The sequence below is a fragment of the Lethenteron reissneri genome, unplaced genomic scaffold (genome assembly GCF_015708825.2).
Source record: "Lethenteron reissneri isolate LAM-NWPU_2019-01 unplaced genomic scaffold, ASM1570882v1 scaffold_216, whole genome shotgun sequence".
Classification (NCBI taxonomy): Eukaryota; Metazoa; Chordata; class Hyperoartia; order Petromyzontiformes; family Petromyzontidae; genus Lethenteron; species Lethenteron reissneri.
In genome coordinates, this window is record NW_026891738.1 from 558126 (window position 1) to 578181 (window position 20056).

General features: G+C 40.6%; 1 protein-coding gene across 3 annotated transcripts in view; it reads left to right on the forward strand.

The window, feature by feature from the left end:
- LOC133339748 (interferon-induced very large GTPase 1-like) overlaps window positions 1-18143 on the forward strand; it is a 30882-nt gene extending 12739 nt beyond the window's left edge. For all 3 annotated transcript variants that reach the window (XM_061547913.1, XM_061547914.1, XM_061547915.1), the window contains one exon: window positions 7191-18143. In XM_061547913.1, the coding sequence (XP_061403897.1) occupies window positions 7194-14435 (7242 nt within the window). In that variant the 5' untranslated portion in view covers window positions 7191-7193 and the 3' untranslated portion in view covers window positions 14436-18143. The remainder of the gene's footprint in view (window positions 1-7190) is intronic.
- Window positions 18144-20056: the final 1913 nt, after the last annotated feature.

Below are 20056 nucleotides of genomic sequence, written 5' to 3' on the forward strand. Positions count from 1 at the left end.
GCCCGTTGTTAACAACACCCAGATCGCACAACAACGGTGATGAGTGAGGTGTCAAGCCTTGCCAGGTGTCTGGTGCGCACCGACTTGCCTGTCCTGGAGGATCCTTCCGCGGCTTGTCCGTTGACGAGGCCTCCTGCTGGGGCGGACCAGGGACACGGGCCCAGCAGTCCCTGGCGTAATGGCCCTTACGCCCGCAGCTGAAGCAGTCGATGTCGTTGCGCCTCGCCGCAAGCCCCCCGTCCCGACGCGCCCGTGTCGGCGGCGCAGCTCGCGGCCCCGGCCCACTGCGGCCCGACCACGGAGCAGAGGCGGCTGTCAGCTCCTGCGGGCCCCCCCCGTCAGGCACGTACACCGCTTTCTTGGGATCCCAACCCACGGCACCCCCTTCGACGATGGGCCCCCCCGTCCACGCCGTGACTTGCCTCCAACGGCGCAGGTTGAATTGGGCATCCAGACACTTAGCGGCCGCCCGGGATGTCAGCTTTTCGTGGCCACACACAGTCATAGGAATCCCCAAATTCCGGGACAGCTCGAGCATCTTACCCAAGATGAGAGGTTCGAGCAGGTCAGGCTCCGTCTCCGGGTATGCGGCCATGGCCAACTCCAACACCGCACCCCTGTATGCCACCGGCGACTCCTCGGGTGCTCGCTGTCGTTGAACAAACCGGCGATGAGCATCATCCGGTGGCTCGTATGCATCTGCCATCTCGTCGAAAACTCCTCTCAATGTTTTCTTCTTCTCGGCCTTTATAGAACGAAAGAACCTCACCGACTCGTCGTCGAGAAGAGTCGGTAGAACTTCCAATGCCTCAGTGTCAGTCCACCTTGCAGAGCGTACCGCCGCCAAAAATCTGCAGGCGAAAGCACTCCAATCGCCTCCGATGGAGAATTCCTTAACAGTTGTAAGATGACGACTGCGACTCCTTGGCGCGCCATCCTCAGCCGATGACTCATCCGGCGGCATATTCAAAATGGCGTCGCATCGCAACGTGTTCAAGATGGCGGCCTCCCGCCGCGGAGAGCGCAAGATGGCGGCTTCCCACCGTTCTTCTCCCGCCACGCCCAAGATGGCGTCTTCGTGCCGCGTGGCCGATGGCGCCGCCCGCGCAGGCAAGGCGTTGGCCTGCGGACCACCATCGGCTCTCCCCAACGGCGTTCTCGGCGTGACGAGCTCACACAACTGCGCCAGCACGATTTTCAACGTCTCCAGCTGCACCGCCATCTGCCTCCAGCGCAGACGGGTCCACCAATGCGGCGACATCTTGAATACCCGGACCCGCACTCAGTCCCGCAAGGCTTTCCTCCTCCATCGCAGGCAGGTCCACCGCCTGAGGAAGGTCGTCGTCGTCGGATGATGTAGCAGATGATGGCGCAGGAATATTCTTTCTTCTGAGCTGTTTTGACATGCCGTTTCACTTCTGACACCAGTGTAATAAAGGACTCGTCCACTGTGTCTGTCTCCGTTGTCCTTTATTCGGGTTCCTTTACACTTGTCCCACACGGCCCTCGCTCAGAGCCTCTCCGCTCGGCAGCTCCAGGCTGCCCTCGCTCCCGTAGCCTCTCCCCACTCCGATGCAGCCCCACTGCTGCTGGTTTCCCCGTGCAGACCTCCGGCTGCCCTCACAGCAGCTTCACCGCTGCTGCTCGCGCTCCGTGCTCGGTCACCGCTGGCCGACGGTGCCGAGTCTCGCTCCCCGTGTGGCGATCTCGCCATTCTCCGATCTCCGCCCTGCGTGGCCTCCCTCTATCTCAATCCCCAACTCTCTCCCGTCTCTTCCGGTTTCTCCCCCTTAAGACTTGATCCCTCTCTCCCACGTGACCTAACTCCCCCCCGTGTGACGTCATATCCGCGAGGCCGTTTACGCCCGCATTACAATTACATTAATGTGAGAGATTAGCATGCTAATGGAAGATCGTGGAGCAGCATCCTCGAGGATGGCACGCGAGGTGGCTGTGTTAGTGTAAGAAATTTAATCTGTTAATGTAAAAAAAAAATCAGAGAGTCGAAAATAACAACTTACATCGGAAGGTGGTAGAATGGGAACATCACAGCCAGTTATGACTTAAACTGGTTAATAACGTCGTTCCAATGATTTCTCAGTTTGTACCGAATTTCTCGGTTGAAATTGTGTCTGTGTTTATATATATGGATAGATCTTCTTGGTTCTTTCGGTAAAGTCACGTAGAAGGGAAGTAATAAAATAATAAAAATAAAACATAATAAAATAAAATAATTCTCACGACGTTTCGGCTACAACGCAAGCAGCCGTCTTCAGGTGAAGAATGAGACACTGCCAAGCTAGGAGCTTATATATAAGCTGGGTTGGAGGTGGAAGAGCGCCTTAACAAAAAAAAAGTGCATATCAAGAGGAATTTAGCATATTCATGGAAAATGCGTAGGAGGTGGGCGGGGGGGTTTCAAAGTCATATTATGCCCATGCATTATGCAGGATCAGCAGCACCAAGGGAGGGTGCAGGGAGTTGCATTAACAAAGGAAAGGAATGTTAATAGTATGTAGCTGCAGTTACTAAACAACCACGTAGAAAAACGAAAGTATAAACTACATAAAAACTAAAGTATAAACTGCATAGCACCATCAGTATATTTACTATACTCTACAATAAGCTGAGTTACTAACAGAAAGTAATACATTACAATTCTACGTAAAAATTATATAATATGCTTCCATCTAAACTTTATTCTCTTACATCACACGAGCATACACCGTACTATATACTGCCATAGATAAACCCAACTTTAAATTATATACTGTATTGCTATAAACAACCCTATACCTTATACATTTTAATATAACACTATGTATTATTCTACCCACCCTAATGTGTATCACACTGCTATATGTTTACTATACAATTACGATACTATATATTACTTTGTACATTGTATTAAGCATTAAAATGCTATACTATTTGTTATTATACACTGTACCATTGACCGTCGTGTCAATGGGTGAGTCGTGGGGGGAAAACTTGCAGCGGAGCAAAGAATCCATTCCCTGCGGAGAATACAATGCCAGTGAGTGGAACGCAGTCTGAAAGTCACCGTAAACGTGAACACAATCAGTTAAGATCCAAAATGGTTAATTACGTCCTTCCAATGATTGCTAAGCCAGAATCCATCTTCTCGGTTGAAATTGTCTCTGTGTTTGTATATGTGGATCGCCTCATGAACGAATCTCTCATGATAGCCAGATAGCTTGCAGAGAACCTCTGTCTTGGAGAAGTCAATGTCATGTGAGCCCACTGAGTTGTAACAGTGATCTGCCACGGCTGAGGTGTTTGTCCTACCGTGTTTCAGGTTTGCTTTATGTTCACGGATGCGGTCCGAGACATGTCGTTTGGTTTCCCCAATGTAACTGCTACCACAGAGGCAACTTAGTTTGTAGACGCCAGGGTACTGTTTGTCTAGAACCACATCTTTTACAGACGGGACCAGATCACGGATTTTATGTACTGTGTTGAATCGGACCTGGATCTTGTGTTTAATCAGGATTTTGGAGATCTTTTTTGTGACCCCAGCAATGTAGGGTAAGGTGATGGTCTTGAAAGGCTCCTCAACAGGATCCTTCTTGATGGTTGGAGTGATGGCTTTGCGGATTGTGTAGTCGGAGTAACCATTAGCCTTAAGAGCTTGGCGTACGTGTTTGAGTTCACTGGCAATGTGTTCCTGGTCGGAGATGCATTGGGCTCTATGGTATAGAGTCTTGATGAGGGAATTCTTCTGGGATGGATGGTGGTGGGAATCCGGTTTTAGGTAAGCATCCGTATGGGTGGCTTTCCTGTAGACAGAGTGGCTCATTGAACCATCAGGTCTCCTTTTAATTAGGACATCCAAAAAGGGTAGCTTGCCATCTTTTTCGACTTCCATGGTGAATCTGATGGCTGGGTGTATGGAATTGATGTGGTCGAGAAATTGGTCTAGAGCAGGCCGGCCATGTGGCCAGATGACAAAAGTGTCGGGCGTAGAGTGGCAGTCTGGATGGCGTCAGTCTCAAATTTCTCCATGAAGATGTTGGCTACAACCGGAGATAGGGGGGAGCCCATTGGGGTGCCCTCAGTTTGCTTGTAGAAAGTTCCATTCCAGGTGAAGTATGTATTGGTCAAGCAGTGTCTCACCAGGGGTGGTACCCCAGCATTCAGTCCTTGATGAACCAAGTCTTCAATGATTGCGATGGTGTCAGGTACAGGAACCTTGGTGAATAAGGAAACCACATCAAAACTGACAAGCAGGTCGTCTGGGGACAGGGCAATCCCCTTGATTGTCGATACCAGGTCAGTAGAGTTTAGTACCGCAGAGGTGGTTTTTCCAGTGAAAGGCCGTAGGATTTCAGACAAAAAACGAGCCAATTTATAGGTGGGGGAGTTGATAGTAGAGACAATGGGACGAAGAGGTGTGTCGCGGCATCTCTTCAGAAAGGTGAGACTCAATTAACTTAACTGATTGTGTTCACGTTTACGGTGACTTTCAGACCGCGTTCCACTCACTGGCATTGTATTCTCCGCAGGGAATGGATTCTTTGCTCCGCTGCAAGTTTTTCCCCCACGACTCACCCATTGACACGACGGTCAATGGTACAGTGTATAATAACAAATAGTATAACATTTATATGCTTAATACAATGTACAAAGTAATATATAGCATCGTAATTGTATAGTAAACATATTGCAGTGTGATACACATTAGGGTGGGTACAATAATAGTGTTATATTAAAATGTATAAGGTGGTTTATAGCAATACAGTATATAATTTAATGTTGGGTTTATCTATGACAGTATATAGTACGGTGTATGCTCGTGTGATGTAAGAGAATAAAGTTTAGATGGAAGCATATTATATAATTTTTACGTAGAATTGTAATGTATTACTTGCTGTTAGTAACTCAGCTTATTGTAGAGTATAGTAAATATACTGATGGTGCTATGCAGTTTATACTTTAGTTTTTATGTAGTTTATACTTTAGTTTTTCTACGTGGTTGTTTAGTAACTGCAGCTACATACTATTAACATTCCTTTCCTTTGTTAATGCTACTCCCTGCACCCTCCCTGGTGCTGCTGATCCTGCATAATGCATGGGCATAATATGACTTTAATACCCCCCCGCCCACCTCCTACGCATTTCCCATGAATATGCTAAATTCCTCTTGATATGCACATTCTTTTTGTTAAGGCGCTCTTCCACCTCCAACCCAGCTTATATATAAGCTCCTAGCTTGGCAGTGTCTCATTCTTCACCTGAAGACGGCTGCTTGCGTTGTAGCCGAAACGTCGTGAGAATTATTTTATTTTATTATGTTTTATTTTTGATTATTTTATTACTTCCCTTCTACGTGACTTTACCGAAAGAACCAAGAAGATGAATCCCTGCAGTCACGAAAGCTTTAAATCGAAATATATGGATAGCTTTAGTTTGGTAGATGTCAGCACCAATGATTGGTGGAAAACCCACCACAGCCACACTCGCTGCCCACCACTTACATTTACATTTTCTGCTGACATTTGGGCTACGCCCATCTAAAACCTTTACAAAATGTTTGCCTTTAGAAGCTAACCCCTCTTTTCCTGATGACGACCGCTTGTGTTTCGATCGAAACGTCGTAGTTTTTAGTTATTTTTTTGTTATTTTCTTTGGAACTATCTACGTGACTTTACCGTAAGACCCAAATAATATGAATTCCTGCAGTCACAAAAGCTTTAAGTCAAAATTGTAATCGTATTATGTATTCATGAATTTATATTTATTTTCGTTGTAAAGAATGTTATGCCTATCATAATTGCTATTCCCAACTTCAAAGTGGATTACACATTCGAAAAAAAACACTTAATACAGAATTAGGGAGACTGCAGTCAAAACATAATTGTTAATATGATACTATAGTTATGATGAGCTTACAAGCAGATGTACACATTTTTTAATTTAAAGAAGAGTATGCCATTATGTGCCAGCACGCAGATAGCAAGTTACATAAAAAATGGTGATACCATTGGTGCTGCCATTAACCAACCTAAACATCAGCTCACCACCTGCATGAGGCAAGGACTAAAGGCCCGTGCTCTTAAGTCCAGTACCACAAGTGACGGCACATGCATAATAACCGTCATGGTTGGTCATGTGATGATAATCAATGTATACAAGCCCCCGAAAAAGAAATGTCCATCACCACTTCAGCAGCCACTACAATGGATAATGTACTGTACATTACATTATCACATAGGGATAATGTAATGTACAATATCACATTGGGATAATGTAATGTGATGTCCAATACATTATCCCTATGCGATCGGTTGACCCCAGTGTGATTGTAGCTTTGAGAAGTGCCTAAGACCACCCTACTCTCGCGCAGGGGCACACAGTGTGTGCGTGTGTGGCCTTAACTCACTCTGGCACAAAGAGCGTTGGCTTTCAGATCAAGATGGCATCACGGTCAAAGCTCTTGATACCACCACACCTTAGTACCACCACTTTTAACCTCTACCAGATCCTGCAATTGCACAGTAGACACACGATCTCTAAGACCAGACCTCATAGTATTCCCCCATCTGTCAACTCCAAAAGCCGCACCACTTTTTCTATACATGAGCCGGTGTAGCATTGGCTAAGAACCGAGTTTTATCAACATTTGCATTGGGAACTGACATACAGCCAAAAACGTTCTCAATTGGAAAGTTGTTTTTTGAGGAAAAAAGTTTCGCCAAAGTGGCATGAGAACCACGTGTGGAGCTTGAGCACAGGAGCTGGGCAGGATTTATCCATTAGCTATGGTGCCATGGCTTAAGTGCTGATTGTTATAGCATGGTAAGTTAAAACACTTCACAATAGTCCCTTGAGAAATTTGGGCCCTTTGAAGGCTGAAATTTCGTACTGTTATATTCCAAATTTCAACATGCAACGGCTTAATCAATTTTAAAATATCGAAATTGTATGTTTATTAAATTTTTATTATGAAAAACGTAGATAAGCATGGTAGGTATAAGGAATTAATTTATTTTATATTTCTCACAGATGTTTGACATTAAAATAGGTGATGAACTTTGATTATTTGTCTGAATATCTTTTTTATGCTATGATTATAAACAACATTTAATATTCAATTGAATTATAAATTGATTCGTATTATTGTTAAATGTTGTATTACTAATTAAGAATGGTCTATGTGTGTATTGAAGGCTATGTCTGAAGAGGAGGAACACAACATTAAAGCTGAGGATGGGCTTGCCAAAGTACTTACAGACTTAGGTCTTAATACAACTTTTTGGATTCCAAAACTACGAGATATGTTGGCTATCACCAATGTACAAGCCTTGCAAAATTTTGGCCCTGAGAAATTTGAAATCATAAAACCACATTGCCGGCATTCATGGGAGATAACGGCATTGTGTAAGTTAGCGGAAATGTCGGGCAATGAAGTTGTTTTAAAACAATCACAAGAATCTGAGTCAATTGGAAATGAACAGAAGCAAGATGCATCAACAAAGCAGCATCCAGAACAAATCCATCAAAAAAGATTAATTCACAGTGGTGAGGCCAACATAGAGTCGGAGACAGAGCAGCAAATGGAATTGAAAGGAGCAAAAGAAACCCCATTGTGGGATGGCAGCCATTCAAATGATATGGCAAACACTTCTCTAAAGCAGTTCGATTTAGCAGACATTTCAAATTTACGTGGGACTATTTCACATCTAAGTCTTTTACAAAATGCATCTAAAGGACTTGCTTTGGAGGGGGTATATCTAACTGGTCAAATAAAGGATATGTTAAAGAAAAGAGACAAACTCTTAAACATCCCAATGTCGTTTTATCTTGCTGGCCCAGTACATCAGCCAATGATAAAGAAACAAGAGTTTTCATCATCTGAAGAGGAAAAAATATTTGAGACAGCAGTGGAAATAATGGGATTCAATACCATAACGACAGAAGAAGGTTTCCCACAGACTTTGATTAAACAAATCACCTCGCAGCACAACAAGGCATTACACACCGATGAAAAGCAAGAAAAAAATCCCACGGATACCTGCATTCATAGCACCAAATACCTGTACCTACCACTTGCCTCAGGAAATCTTGACTTTAATCAACTAAAGCTCTCTGATGAGGCGTTGGAGGAATTACAAAGCATTGAAAAAACTTTAAAAAACGTCAACGAGTCTTTTAAGACACGCGTGCTAAGCAGCAGGTTAGGAAGTTTTTTTGAAAACTTTGGCTCTCATGCCCATACAGGCACTGTCCACTTTGGTGGGATATTTAAGTGGAAAGCATCAGCAGAGGGCATCAGCTCCGATGAGGAAAAGGAAGAAAGAATTATGCTATCAGAGGCAGTGGAAATGTATTCCACTTCAGCCTACAACAGCAGTGGCAGTGCAGGTGGTGTGAGCATGATGGCATCCGAATTTACAACGGAATTTTCTGAAAAATACAATTCTACACTTCTTAGTAAGGTGACATTTTCCGTAGGCACAATAGGTGGATCACCTGGCATTTGTTCTCTTCAACAATGGAGAACTGGCATTGTATCCAACACCAAGACATGGTCTGTCATTGATCTAGGCACATCATTGGTTCCAGTGTGGGACATTGTCAAGTTTAACCACAAGGATGATTTTCAAAATACTTTGATAGCTAGCAGGCTCAAGGAGGCATACACACTTTTGACAAACCAAAATCTAAATTTTTGTCTTGAGGATATATTTGTCTCTGCTAATGCTAAAGCCAGGTCAGTGATGCAAGATATTAAACATTGGCAAGAATCCGACATGGAAAATAATTTAGAAAAGATACTTCATTTGAAACAGACGTTATATGATGAAACGAAAAGCAATTTTACTTGGATAAACACCTGTTTGTCTCACCCAGCCCTCCAATCATTTTTTTCAAATCTTGTTACAGCACCTGCCAAAACGGTGAAAATCACAAAGCTTATGCGGTCTATTATGGAGCCAAACAGCTGTGAAGTTGACAGCTTTCCACAATTCGCCTCCGTTATGCAGTGGCTTAATGAGTATGAAGGAGTCCCTACTCAATTATCTGACTTCAAATATCTCGTGAACATCTTAACAAACGCAAAAGAAGATTTAAAAGTTGACTTTTCACCAACTTATTCAAAAATACTTGAAAAAAGAAACAAAGAAATCACACATGCATTTAATTCATTCTGTCAATCACTGAGAACATCAAAACTCATCGAACAAGAGCTACTCATCATTTCAGTCACTTCTGCTGTTGGCTACTGTGTAAAAGAAAAACGATTTCAGCATCCCCTGAATTACGACAACATTGATCATCTTCAACGTGCACTAGAGTCAGCTTACGGAGAGTACACAAGACTGATGCAACAAGACAAATCCAGAGCTCAGGCATACGTTTTACGGACAGGTTTGTCTAATGCACGGACTCCTGCCGAAAAGCGAAAACAATTAGATTTAATGAGATCCCAGGTCGAAACAATAATTTGTGCTAAAGTTTCCCATGTGATAAAATGCAGTGAAATAAGGCCAACTGACTGGAATAAAATTTATATGATGCTGGAATCCATTATCGCTGGAACTTTCAAAGACCAAACATGTAGTTCAAAGAAAGAATGTACGATACAAAATGCAGGAATTTTTTCCAAGGGGGAGGGGAAAGAGGACACTTATTCAAGGCAAGAAGAATTACAAAATAAACCATCTATTCAACCACGAAAAAATGATGAAGAGTTAATCAATCTGCTTGAAAGACTCGCACTGATCAAATACTACCCTAAGAAATTACACACAAGTGATGTATGTGTTATCAACAGGTCTCCAATTCAAACTAACCCAGATCCATGCAGAGAACAAGAACTTGCTCTTTCTTATCTGCAAAAACTGATAATGATTGACTATCGAGCAAGATGTGTTAGTTTTCAGTGTGAAAATCTAAACACAGACAATTTAATCAACTTATCGCAATCCACGTATACAAATAAAAGCCCTAATAGTGATAACTTCTTTTCTGATGATAATGATGATGACGTAATAAATAACAGCGATGGGCCTAGGACAAACACTGAAACCCACATTCACCCTATGGACTTACAAATGGCAATATTCCATTGTGGAGACAATTTTGTAAGGCAGTATATTTACACCAAACTGTCATTCATCCAGTTCGCACTTCCGCTTTTAGTTCCAAATCCTTGTCGTTCAGAAATAGAATTCCCTATATGGTCATTCAGACAGATTAAAAAAAGCTGGAAATACCATGATGCATCTACCAAAAAATGGCAATCTAAAAACTGTGCAATCATTGATGCGAATACTGCACTCGTGTCCTTCATAAGATTTGGTGAATCACCTGCATCGAAATCTCAGATGCTGAACTCTCTGCTCGGCAAGCAAAAGCATGGCGTTTTCTTTCATAGGCACTGCCGAGGCAGCAGCAGGAATGGTCAACTAATGAAAGGAGTTGCAGAGATCGCCTGGTATCTTCCAGGTGGGAAGGACGATGATGTATTTAAAGATTGCATAGCATTCACTAATCTCCACGGAGATGCAAGAGAACACAAAACACAGGTGAAATTTTTACATGAGATGTCGTCTATAAATGTGATATTACTGTCAGATGGTGATCGCAATGAAGAAGGCAAACGTATGTTAGACGAATGTTTGAGTTCTCCAAAGCCGCTAATTTGCCTCTGTGTTGACAAAATGAGAGTTTCCAGTGGAGTATCTGGAACAAACGCGAAAATTGCTGTCCAGAATCGAAATGAGGCTGAGTTCATTGATGAATTGACGTCAACACTCAATTATTTTTTAGACAATTCAAAAAGAAAAATTTACATCGAAGATTTTTCAGCTATTGCAAGACAGTATGGCTTCATTGTTGATGAAGATGATAAACAATGTAAAGAGGGAAAGGATTTGGCGAAAGATTTGCTGAGTCTTATAAGTGACAAGCCGCTGTGTTCCATAAAAGAGACATTTTTACCTCTTCAAGGGAAATTGTGGCAGTCGTGGTGCAAAAAAGACAAAGAATTGACTCGCATGAATGTGAAGGGGGGCGAAAGTGTTGAGGAATACAAAAGTAAAATTTCAATGGAAAAAAAACACATTAGGAAAGCACAGCTTGAAAAAGCATTTCCTCTTAACGAATTTATGAGATCATTGATTGAAATTTTGAACAAGAAGGCAGACACAGTAAAAACATACTTCCTGCATTGGCTACGCATATACTTAGATAATTTGTCTGCAGATCGCTTATCACAACTTCATCTCACTTATCATCAGGCCTGGACGGCAATAATAGAGTTGAAAAAACAAGGTTCTAACGCGAGTACCATTGCTAAAAAACAATCAGAGTTGGATAAAATATCAGAAGAACTTGATGCCTCTTCCTTTGGAATTGATCACGTTTTTCGGGAAGTTGGTCAGATCTACGAAGCTTCACAGACACCGCCATCAAGTGGCGAACTCCCGGCTACTTTGCCCAAGATTGCAGCAGAAATGATGATCTCTGGATTTCCTCTTGAACTCATGGATGGTGATGCTGCACATGTCCCTCTCATTTGGATTAGCTCAATCTTGGACAGAATCATTGATACAATTGGGAACGTGAAGCTGTTTGTTATCTCAATACTGGGAATACAGAGCAGTGGGAAGTCCACGCTACTCAATGCCATGTTTGGTCTCCAGTTTCCTGTTGGCAGTGGGAGATGCACCCGAGGAGCCTACATGCAGTTAGTGAAGGTGGATGCAAAGTTCAGTAAACAACTGGGATATGACTTCGTGCTGATAGTCGACACAGAAGGACTGCGTTCTGTAGAGCTGTCAAATGCAACACGTAGTCATGACAATGAGCTGGCAACGTTTGTGATTGGGCTAGGAAACATGACCGTGATCAACATTTTTGGAGAGAACCCTTCTGAAATGCAAGACATTCTACAAATTGCTGTGCAGGCGTTTTTGAGAATGAGGCAGGTGAAACTATCACCGAGCTGTGTGTTTGTCCATCAAAACGTAGGAGATGTGACTTCTCACGATAAGAACATGGAGGGAAGGAGACGCTTTCAGGAGAAACTCGATGAGATGACCCGCATGGCTGCAGACCAGGAGCAGTGCACTGTTGCATCATTTGACGCTGTGATCAGGTTTGACGTTAACTCTCAGATCCGTTACTTTGCTCATCTTTGGGAGGGAGACCCTCCGATGGCTCCGCCAAATCCAAGCTACTGCCAAAATATTAAAGACCTTAAAGAAATGTTACTTAGAAATGCGAAAAAAGAAAAAACAGTCAATGTCTTGAAGATATCAGAATTCAAAGCACGCATTAAGGATCTATGGACGGCTTTGCTAGCAGAAAACTTCGTTTTTAGCTTTAAGAACACAATCGAAATCGCAGCTTATACCAAATTGGAAGAAATGTATGGAAAATGGACTTGGGAACTCAGGAGTTATGTTCTTCAGCAGGAAAACAAACTTTATAACAGCATTGATAACAATACAGATGCAATGACACGATCACAGATTGAACGAAAAATTGCGTCAAACTATCAGGATATTAAGAATAAAATGGAAGAACATTTCAATAGCGCAGATGATGCAGAACTGTTGGTTCAATGGAAAGTTAAATTCGAAAAAGGATTTGAAACAGTGAAAGAAGAGCTAGTGTCTGATGCCTTCAAAAACTACTCTGCCCTGATGGCTCAAAAAGACAAAAAACGAAGTATCGATCTACAGAGATCAAGTTATGAAGATCATCTTATTAGAAAGAGCAAGGATTTGGCTTCAAAATTGAGAGACACAAATGTAAATGAAGCACAATGGGACAGGGCTTTTGATAAAATCTGGAAGGATTGGATTAAAGAGATTAAATACGGTATGACCAGCCCTGCAACACTTGATGTAGAAAAACTAATTGTAAACCTTCTTTACGACGTGTATGGGAGTCAAAGTCAACACTTAAATACAGTGATATTGAAAAACCATAAAGGGACAGAATTTGACGTTAATCAAAATGAACACATTATGATGAACGTGAAATGGCTTGGAACTTGGAGTCACCGTTTCAAAGATGAGGATACTGAGTCACTAAAAAAATTGATTTCTGACATAAAATTCAATGTCAAAAGCTGCATTTTGACCCAGGAGAAACATAAAACGAATTACAAACCATCCTACATATATGAAATTCTAAAGGTAATTAATACAGACGTAGAGAGATTTTCAAAATCCAATCAAAGATTTAAGCTCAAAGATAAGTTCAAAATTGATTTATCTGTCCACATATTGGCAGAGGTTACGGGGCGATTTCAGGAAATGCATGAGAATTTCCAGAGGGAAAACGACCCATTAGTATACTTCAGCAGGAAGAAAGACGAATACTTCAACAGCTTCAAAATCCGCTGCCAAGGCTCAACGTCCACAACAATTTTTGTGGATTTTTTGTGTAACAAACTGAAAACATCCATTCAACAGGCAGTTTATGATAAAGTTTGCATTGACATTGCAGGCAGGATGAAGTCCACATTTCCGGCATTCAACGGAAATCGATCAAAATTAGAAAACTACATTCTCATAGATTTAGCGAAGATGAAAGATTTTAAAGCATTTGATAAATATATTCACCATCCAAAAGAACACTTTCAGAAATACATTACAGAATGTGTCGAAGAGTATTGCAATGAAAATGATAATGAAATAATTCACGAGATGTTAAAGTCAAGTCTTGGAGATTCCACAGCTGCAATTACTCGTGCAATTAACAAAGCAACTGAAATTGTACAAGACAACGAGTATGATGCATCTTCATGGCTGGATACATTTTGCACACAGCTTGATGACGTCATCAAGCTCCCAAGACACACTTTGGACCAAAGCGACTGCAGCGAAATAACGGATATTGAATTTCTTAAAGAACAATTAACAGACGGACTGAAAACCGTGGCTCTAAGATTAAACGAACAATTTTCTTATGCATGCTTAAATGATTTAGAAGACGTTCAGAACAAACCTCACGAAATACTATTTCGGCAGCTATGTGGGTGCTGGGTGCAGTGCCCATTCTGTAAAGCCATCTGCACAAACACGATGTCCAATCATGACGGAGACCACAGTGTTTCCATTCACCGCCCACAGGCAGTGAGTGGAACACATTGGCATGAAACTGATAACTTTGTCACTGACATCTGCACTAGTTTAGTTGCAAGTAACTGCAGCTTAGTGCTTCCAGACAGAGAAATACCATATAAGGATTATCGTACAGCCGGGCCAGAATATGTTTGTTGGAGCATAACACCAGACTTAACCACACAGCCATATTGGAAATGGTTTGTCTGCAAGTTCAAGTCAGACTTAGAAAAGCGCTATAACCTAAAATTTTCAGCCCTGGGAAAAGTCCCATCAGATTGGGACTCTATTAAAGAAGATGATATTATTAAGGATTTAGAGAATCTGTAGGTTGATTAATGAAACTACAATTGAGCACCCTATGTCACAGATTAACTTATGAATATGTGGCTTTGTTTCAAACTCTACAGTCTTTCATTTTAAATATTTTTAATAACAACGAACACAATTCATCATCAAACAGCAATATCTCTAAAATGGCATGACATTTAACGATCGTTACATGCATGCATATGTACATACACTTAACTTGAGGCATTGTGGGTGTTATAATAATCTGATCACACTATGTAACGCAGTTTTTGTTCCTGTGTAGTAAGTGTTATTTTCTAATTGTTTATGGCTCAAAAGTACAGAAAATGGCTATTATTCCCCACAATATTGACATTGATATTTTGAAATTTACTTATTTTCAATGAGAAAACGGGAAAATTTGCCTTTTCGTTCACATAAAGTCAGAAAGAAACAACTTATGAATCAAAATTTACATGTATGTATACTAAAGTAATAAAAAATGACTACAAAGATTTGGAAGTGAGTAGTTTTCGAGATTATACTGTAAATCACTTTCAAGAATCAGCCCCCAAATGGTTCCCATCATGTCTCCCCCATCATGTTCTTGTTATACTGTCTTTGGTAGGAGCGTTCAATGTACAAAATATCCTTGTGAAAGCGCTTGCCTTCTCCCCTGAGTATGCTCCCATGTTCTCCTTCAATTTATCAAGATGAGCATCAAGGATATGGATTTTGAGGGACATCCTACAGCCCATTGTGTTGTGGTTCTTCACCAGAGTTTCAACCAGCTCCACATAGTTTTCGACCTTGTGATTGCTCAGGTATCCACGAATCACTGCGGCAAAGCTGTTCCAAGCCGCTTGCTCCTTACTTCTTGGGGAATTCATTGCACTCGTTTTATTTTTTTAAACAAATTTCATAACATAAAATCTTGAGCAACAATTATCCATCTTACTCTGCAGAGTTTTTTTGCATTGCTCGCAGGTGCAATGAGGTGTGCTGGGTTTGTCTTGATCCCCGACAGGCATGCCAAAATATGCCTTGTAGACCTCACACATCTTTGTAGATGCTTCCACAGAGCACATTTTCGCTCTTGTCTTTATAAATTGTCCGCAGACATAACAAAAATCCGTCTGTTGGACGCTTGCAGCCTCTTGATGCATCTCAGAAAAATGCAGATATGTATCCACTTAGGCAGCTGGAACTAAACTGAACTGATAGGCTTACAGCCCCTGTATTTATACTATTTATATTAATGGAAAGTTCTAGAATTTTCTAGAAGTTACTCCAAGTTTACTCAGTACTGTATCTATCTGGAATGTTCTGGAAAATAGGTAAATTTCAAAATATCAATGTCCTGGTCAAAAAAGCTAAGTTTTTGGAGAATAATAGCCATGTTCTGTACTTTGAGGCATAAACAATTAGGAAATACCATTTACTGCCCAGGAACAAAAAAATTATTATAGTGTTATCTCCCAATTACGTGAAATTTTTCGCGCAAAATTAATATATGCATGTTTTCAAGTAATCCATAAAGAAATATCTACAATCATTTCCAATGTGTTTATTCCTCTATACTCTTGTTTTGTTTAAACGTGCATTTTGTTTGTGATACACTTCAGCTAAATACGTGCTTAATATTAAATTGTGTTTCTACTTTACCATTTTTTATTGAAATCTAAAATCAATATTGCATGTTTTAATGGTAAGTTTGTGCTTCAAGTTCCCACAAATACTCACCAGCCTTGCGATATTCTTCTTCATGTTGGTGTCTGACCCCTATTTCATGAGGCAGAGCCTTCTCCCATGGGTACTCTCTTCTAGAGCTTTAATCAGCTGCCCATCCCCTCTAATGAATGCCCAAGACTGGTATTTTGCCTCTCACGATTGTTCCTTTCAGACTTTTATGTTCATCCAAAATTGCTTCAGTATGAGCATAATAATATATTTCCATGGGATAGCATATGGCCATTGGAAGTCAAATGCAAAGCTGAAAGTTCCAATATTATCAAGTATTCCGTTCTCAGCATGGATATCTGCCAAATATAACATTTAAGAAAATGTTGAAACATCTTTACCGGTAACTTCATCTTTTCTGCTTATTTCCTCTGCTGAATGCCATTTTGCCATTAAAATAATATCACCATAACGCACAATTAATTAGTTTTCTTTCCAATTATACGTTCAGACCCACCAATAACACATATCTGAGTAAATACAACACAATTGCAGCAAGCCTCGGGGTACTGTAAATCCATAATGTGAACAAATGCTTCCAATGACTGGAATGGCACCACATGGGACACGCAAATTAGCTGGGTTTACAAGGCTCATAGAATTTACTAAATTAAACAACATTGTACTGATCAACACCATTCACCCCCACAAACCATCAAGAAGATCAACGTAGCACTCATGTTGTGGTGCATTTCACTACTGTACTGACGATACACGAATGTCAAACCATTTTCAGTCAACTAAGAAGAGTGGATATTTATCTGGGCAGACATTGGAAGTGACGGTTGCTTAATAATGATGATGGTCAAAATCAAACTGAGAAAGAATTTCAGGGAAAAGAGCACGAAGGCGAAATATGACTTGGACAAGCTCCAGAGCCGACAGATGAAGGCAGAAAATTAAGCAATGATTTGAATAAGGTTTGCAGCATGACTAATGTTAGCGCTACATTAAGTTACGGATGATGCCATGTAATATTTCAATAAAGGGCCAAAATATGTTATTAACAAGGCTCGGGAGTTAAAACAGGCCTGCGTGACTAAGGGGGGCAAGTGCCGAAGTGATTAGTCATGGAATTTGAAATCCAAGAGACCTGTTGGAGAAGACGAAAGAATGATAAAGCACACACTAAACAGCCCTGTCAAAACTGGCAATGTAAACAAATACAAAATAAGGTAAAAATCTGTGCAATTCATTCAATTATTTTTTTCTCGAAAGAAATAGAAGAAAGCTCTTGATACTGTTAGGAAACTCATCAAATAGAACCAGTCAAGTAAATCAGCAACATAAGAAATATTTAGCAACTTCTTTGCAAAGAGTAACACAAATTTACGCGATCGAACCCAAAACAACTCTATTATGGAAGATATTGGTCGCAAAGGCATACGTGTTAAACTGAGTAACACAAACAGGCAGCCAAGATGACTCCCTACAATATCAATATTGCTGAAATGATGTGCTTCCAAAATGTCGTGTCGCTGATGGGATGTGCAAAAACATTTGTTGAATGTTCATGTTGAGGTTCAGATATTGGAGAAATGTGTATTGTGACCCTATTGATTTTAAAACTTTTATTCGATTAATGATGTTATGATACAAAGTAGACAATTGACAGTAAGGTTGGCAGCATGCTGTGAAATATTTGTCTAAGATCAGAGGAACTTATTAACCACATTTTCTAGGGCACAGTCGAAGTTAAGAGAGGTTGGCCAATTATCAACAACGTGCCTAAGACGTAAATATCAAATGCATACATGTAGATCACAAGAGACTGATGAAGGTGGAATCGGTTGATATTACTGGCACACCTAAAACACCACAAGTTAAATAAACAAAATTAACATTCTTAGTCTTCAACCCTTATGCACTCTATATCTCTGACCTCTGTTTGTGCTATGAAAAAGTGACGTTATCACAAATAATCTGTTTTATATAAAAATGTGTATTTATGGCAGTGCTATTGCTTTTTTAAGCTAAACGTTCAGTAACTGATGATAATGACGATAACAGCATTTTCATACGTGGACATATAATCGCACAGTTTGGTAAATGTGAAGAAATAATAACAGTTTTGCATACAATCAATACAATTTCTTCGTTGGATGCATCGAAGTCAATATGCTGTATCACTTGAGGGGAGGACTTAGGTGATATCCAGATAAGCGTATTAGCAAATATTGTCCACGCTGCCTACTCATCTTTCTTTCCTCCATATCCATTGTATGTTATTGCAAGGTCTACATTATTTTTAACACCACAATTCGCATAGCATGAAGATGGTTTTACAAAGGAAAAAACTGCATATTAAGTGTAACATATCATAAAAATCAATGGACAAAAGCAAACAACTTTAAAATGTAAATGCTGAGTGGAAGCCGGATCAACAAAACGACTAATGCAGAGGTCCTATAAATACCAACGAATAGGCTGAGATCAATAAGTAGAACAACCCATCATCATCTGGGCATTGTTTGGAATCCAGGCGGCAGGAAGATCTCACTTTGAAGGGATATGGAAGGCGATGAAGAAAACGACATGGATGGATTCATAAGAGCAACGAATAAAAGTGGCATCATTGCTGACGAATGCTTCAGAAGGGTGGACGAGAGGAAAGATCAAGTTCTACAACTGCCAACCGCTACCAAAAACAACACAAATGATTGACATTTGATATAATTATTTTACACGAAGCTTCATATTTTACATTAACAACTTTAAGTTATTTACATCCGTTGCCAATTTGGTCATTGTAGAAAAGGTGCATGAGCAATTGGGAGTCGTTCTGGAATTTGAGTTGTTATTTTCGATCGCATGCAACTTTATATATACATAAAGATGATACAATCTGAATACAATACAGGAATATATAGCGCATCTTTAAGTCATATTTGTGAAGTGGAATGTTGGCATAGTGCTTTGCTATCTACCATATGATATTTGTTATCTGTGTATCTTATATTTTTGGGGAATAAGAATGTGATTTAAATAATATGGTTGGTATTCCAACAACCAATGAACTAAGGATTGTTTGGATGTCGCATTTTTTTTGGTTAAGCTAATCTGGATTGGGTAATGTTAATAATGCTGAAGGGGTCACCGTTATTTTTATTAATACTTGTTTGTATGTTCTAGAGCATTAGCATGATATAGTGGCTGTGCAACTAGATAGAAAACATATCAGTTTAAGATAATGTTTTCAAAGTCACAATAAAATGTTTTATTGGGGTCATAACTCTCGGTTTAATCAATACATTTATAAGAATTAAGGATTCAATTATTTTGTGCTTTAATGAAAGCAGATTTTCAAAGTGGTGAACAAGACAAACACGAAATACAAAACACACCAAGGGAAAATTGAAAAAAATGAGACGATCAAGATAGTGACCATACGGCAATGAATGTGAGAGACGTTGGGTTCTGTTTTGCTAAAAAGGTCGCACCAAGAGTTGTATTCTACTTGCATTGTTCTTCGAGTTCAATTGCCTTGCTTTTTAAATAATCCACACGGTCAGGTTTAAGAATCCGCATTACTTGTAAGTCTAAATCAAGGATTGTGTATTTATTAGAACAATTATTCAAGGAGCAAAAAAATGCAGAGAGTAGATTTTACCTCTCCCTCCACGAGCCACTAAGGCCCAATGGTGGTTGTTGTAAAGAAGCCCGATGGTTCACTGAGGTTTTGCGTAGTTCTTAGCCACTTAAATCAGGTGACTTGGGATTATACTTATCCCTTACCGAGTATTAACGACTCATTGGAGGCGTAAGCAGCATCAATTTGCATTCGTTCATTCATTTCTCAATCCACTTGTTCTGGTGAGGTTCGCGGCGGCATGTTGAGTAGGGCAGTCCAGACCTTCCTTTCCCTGGCGATGGGCTCCAGCACTACTATGCACTCCACTACTATACACTACATTACCATG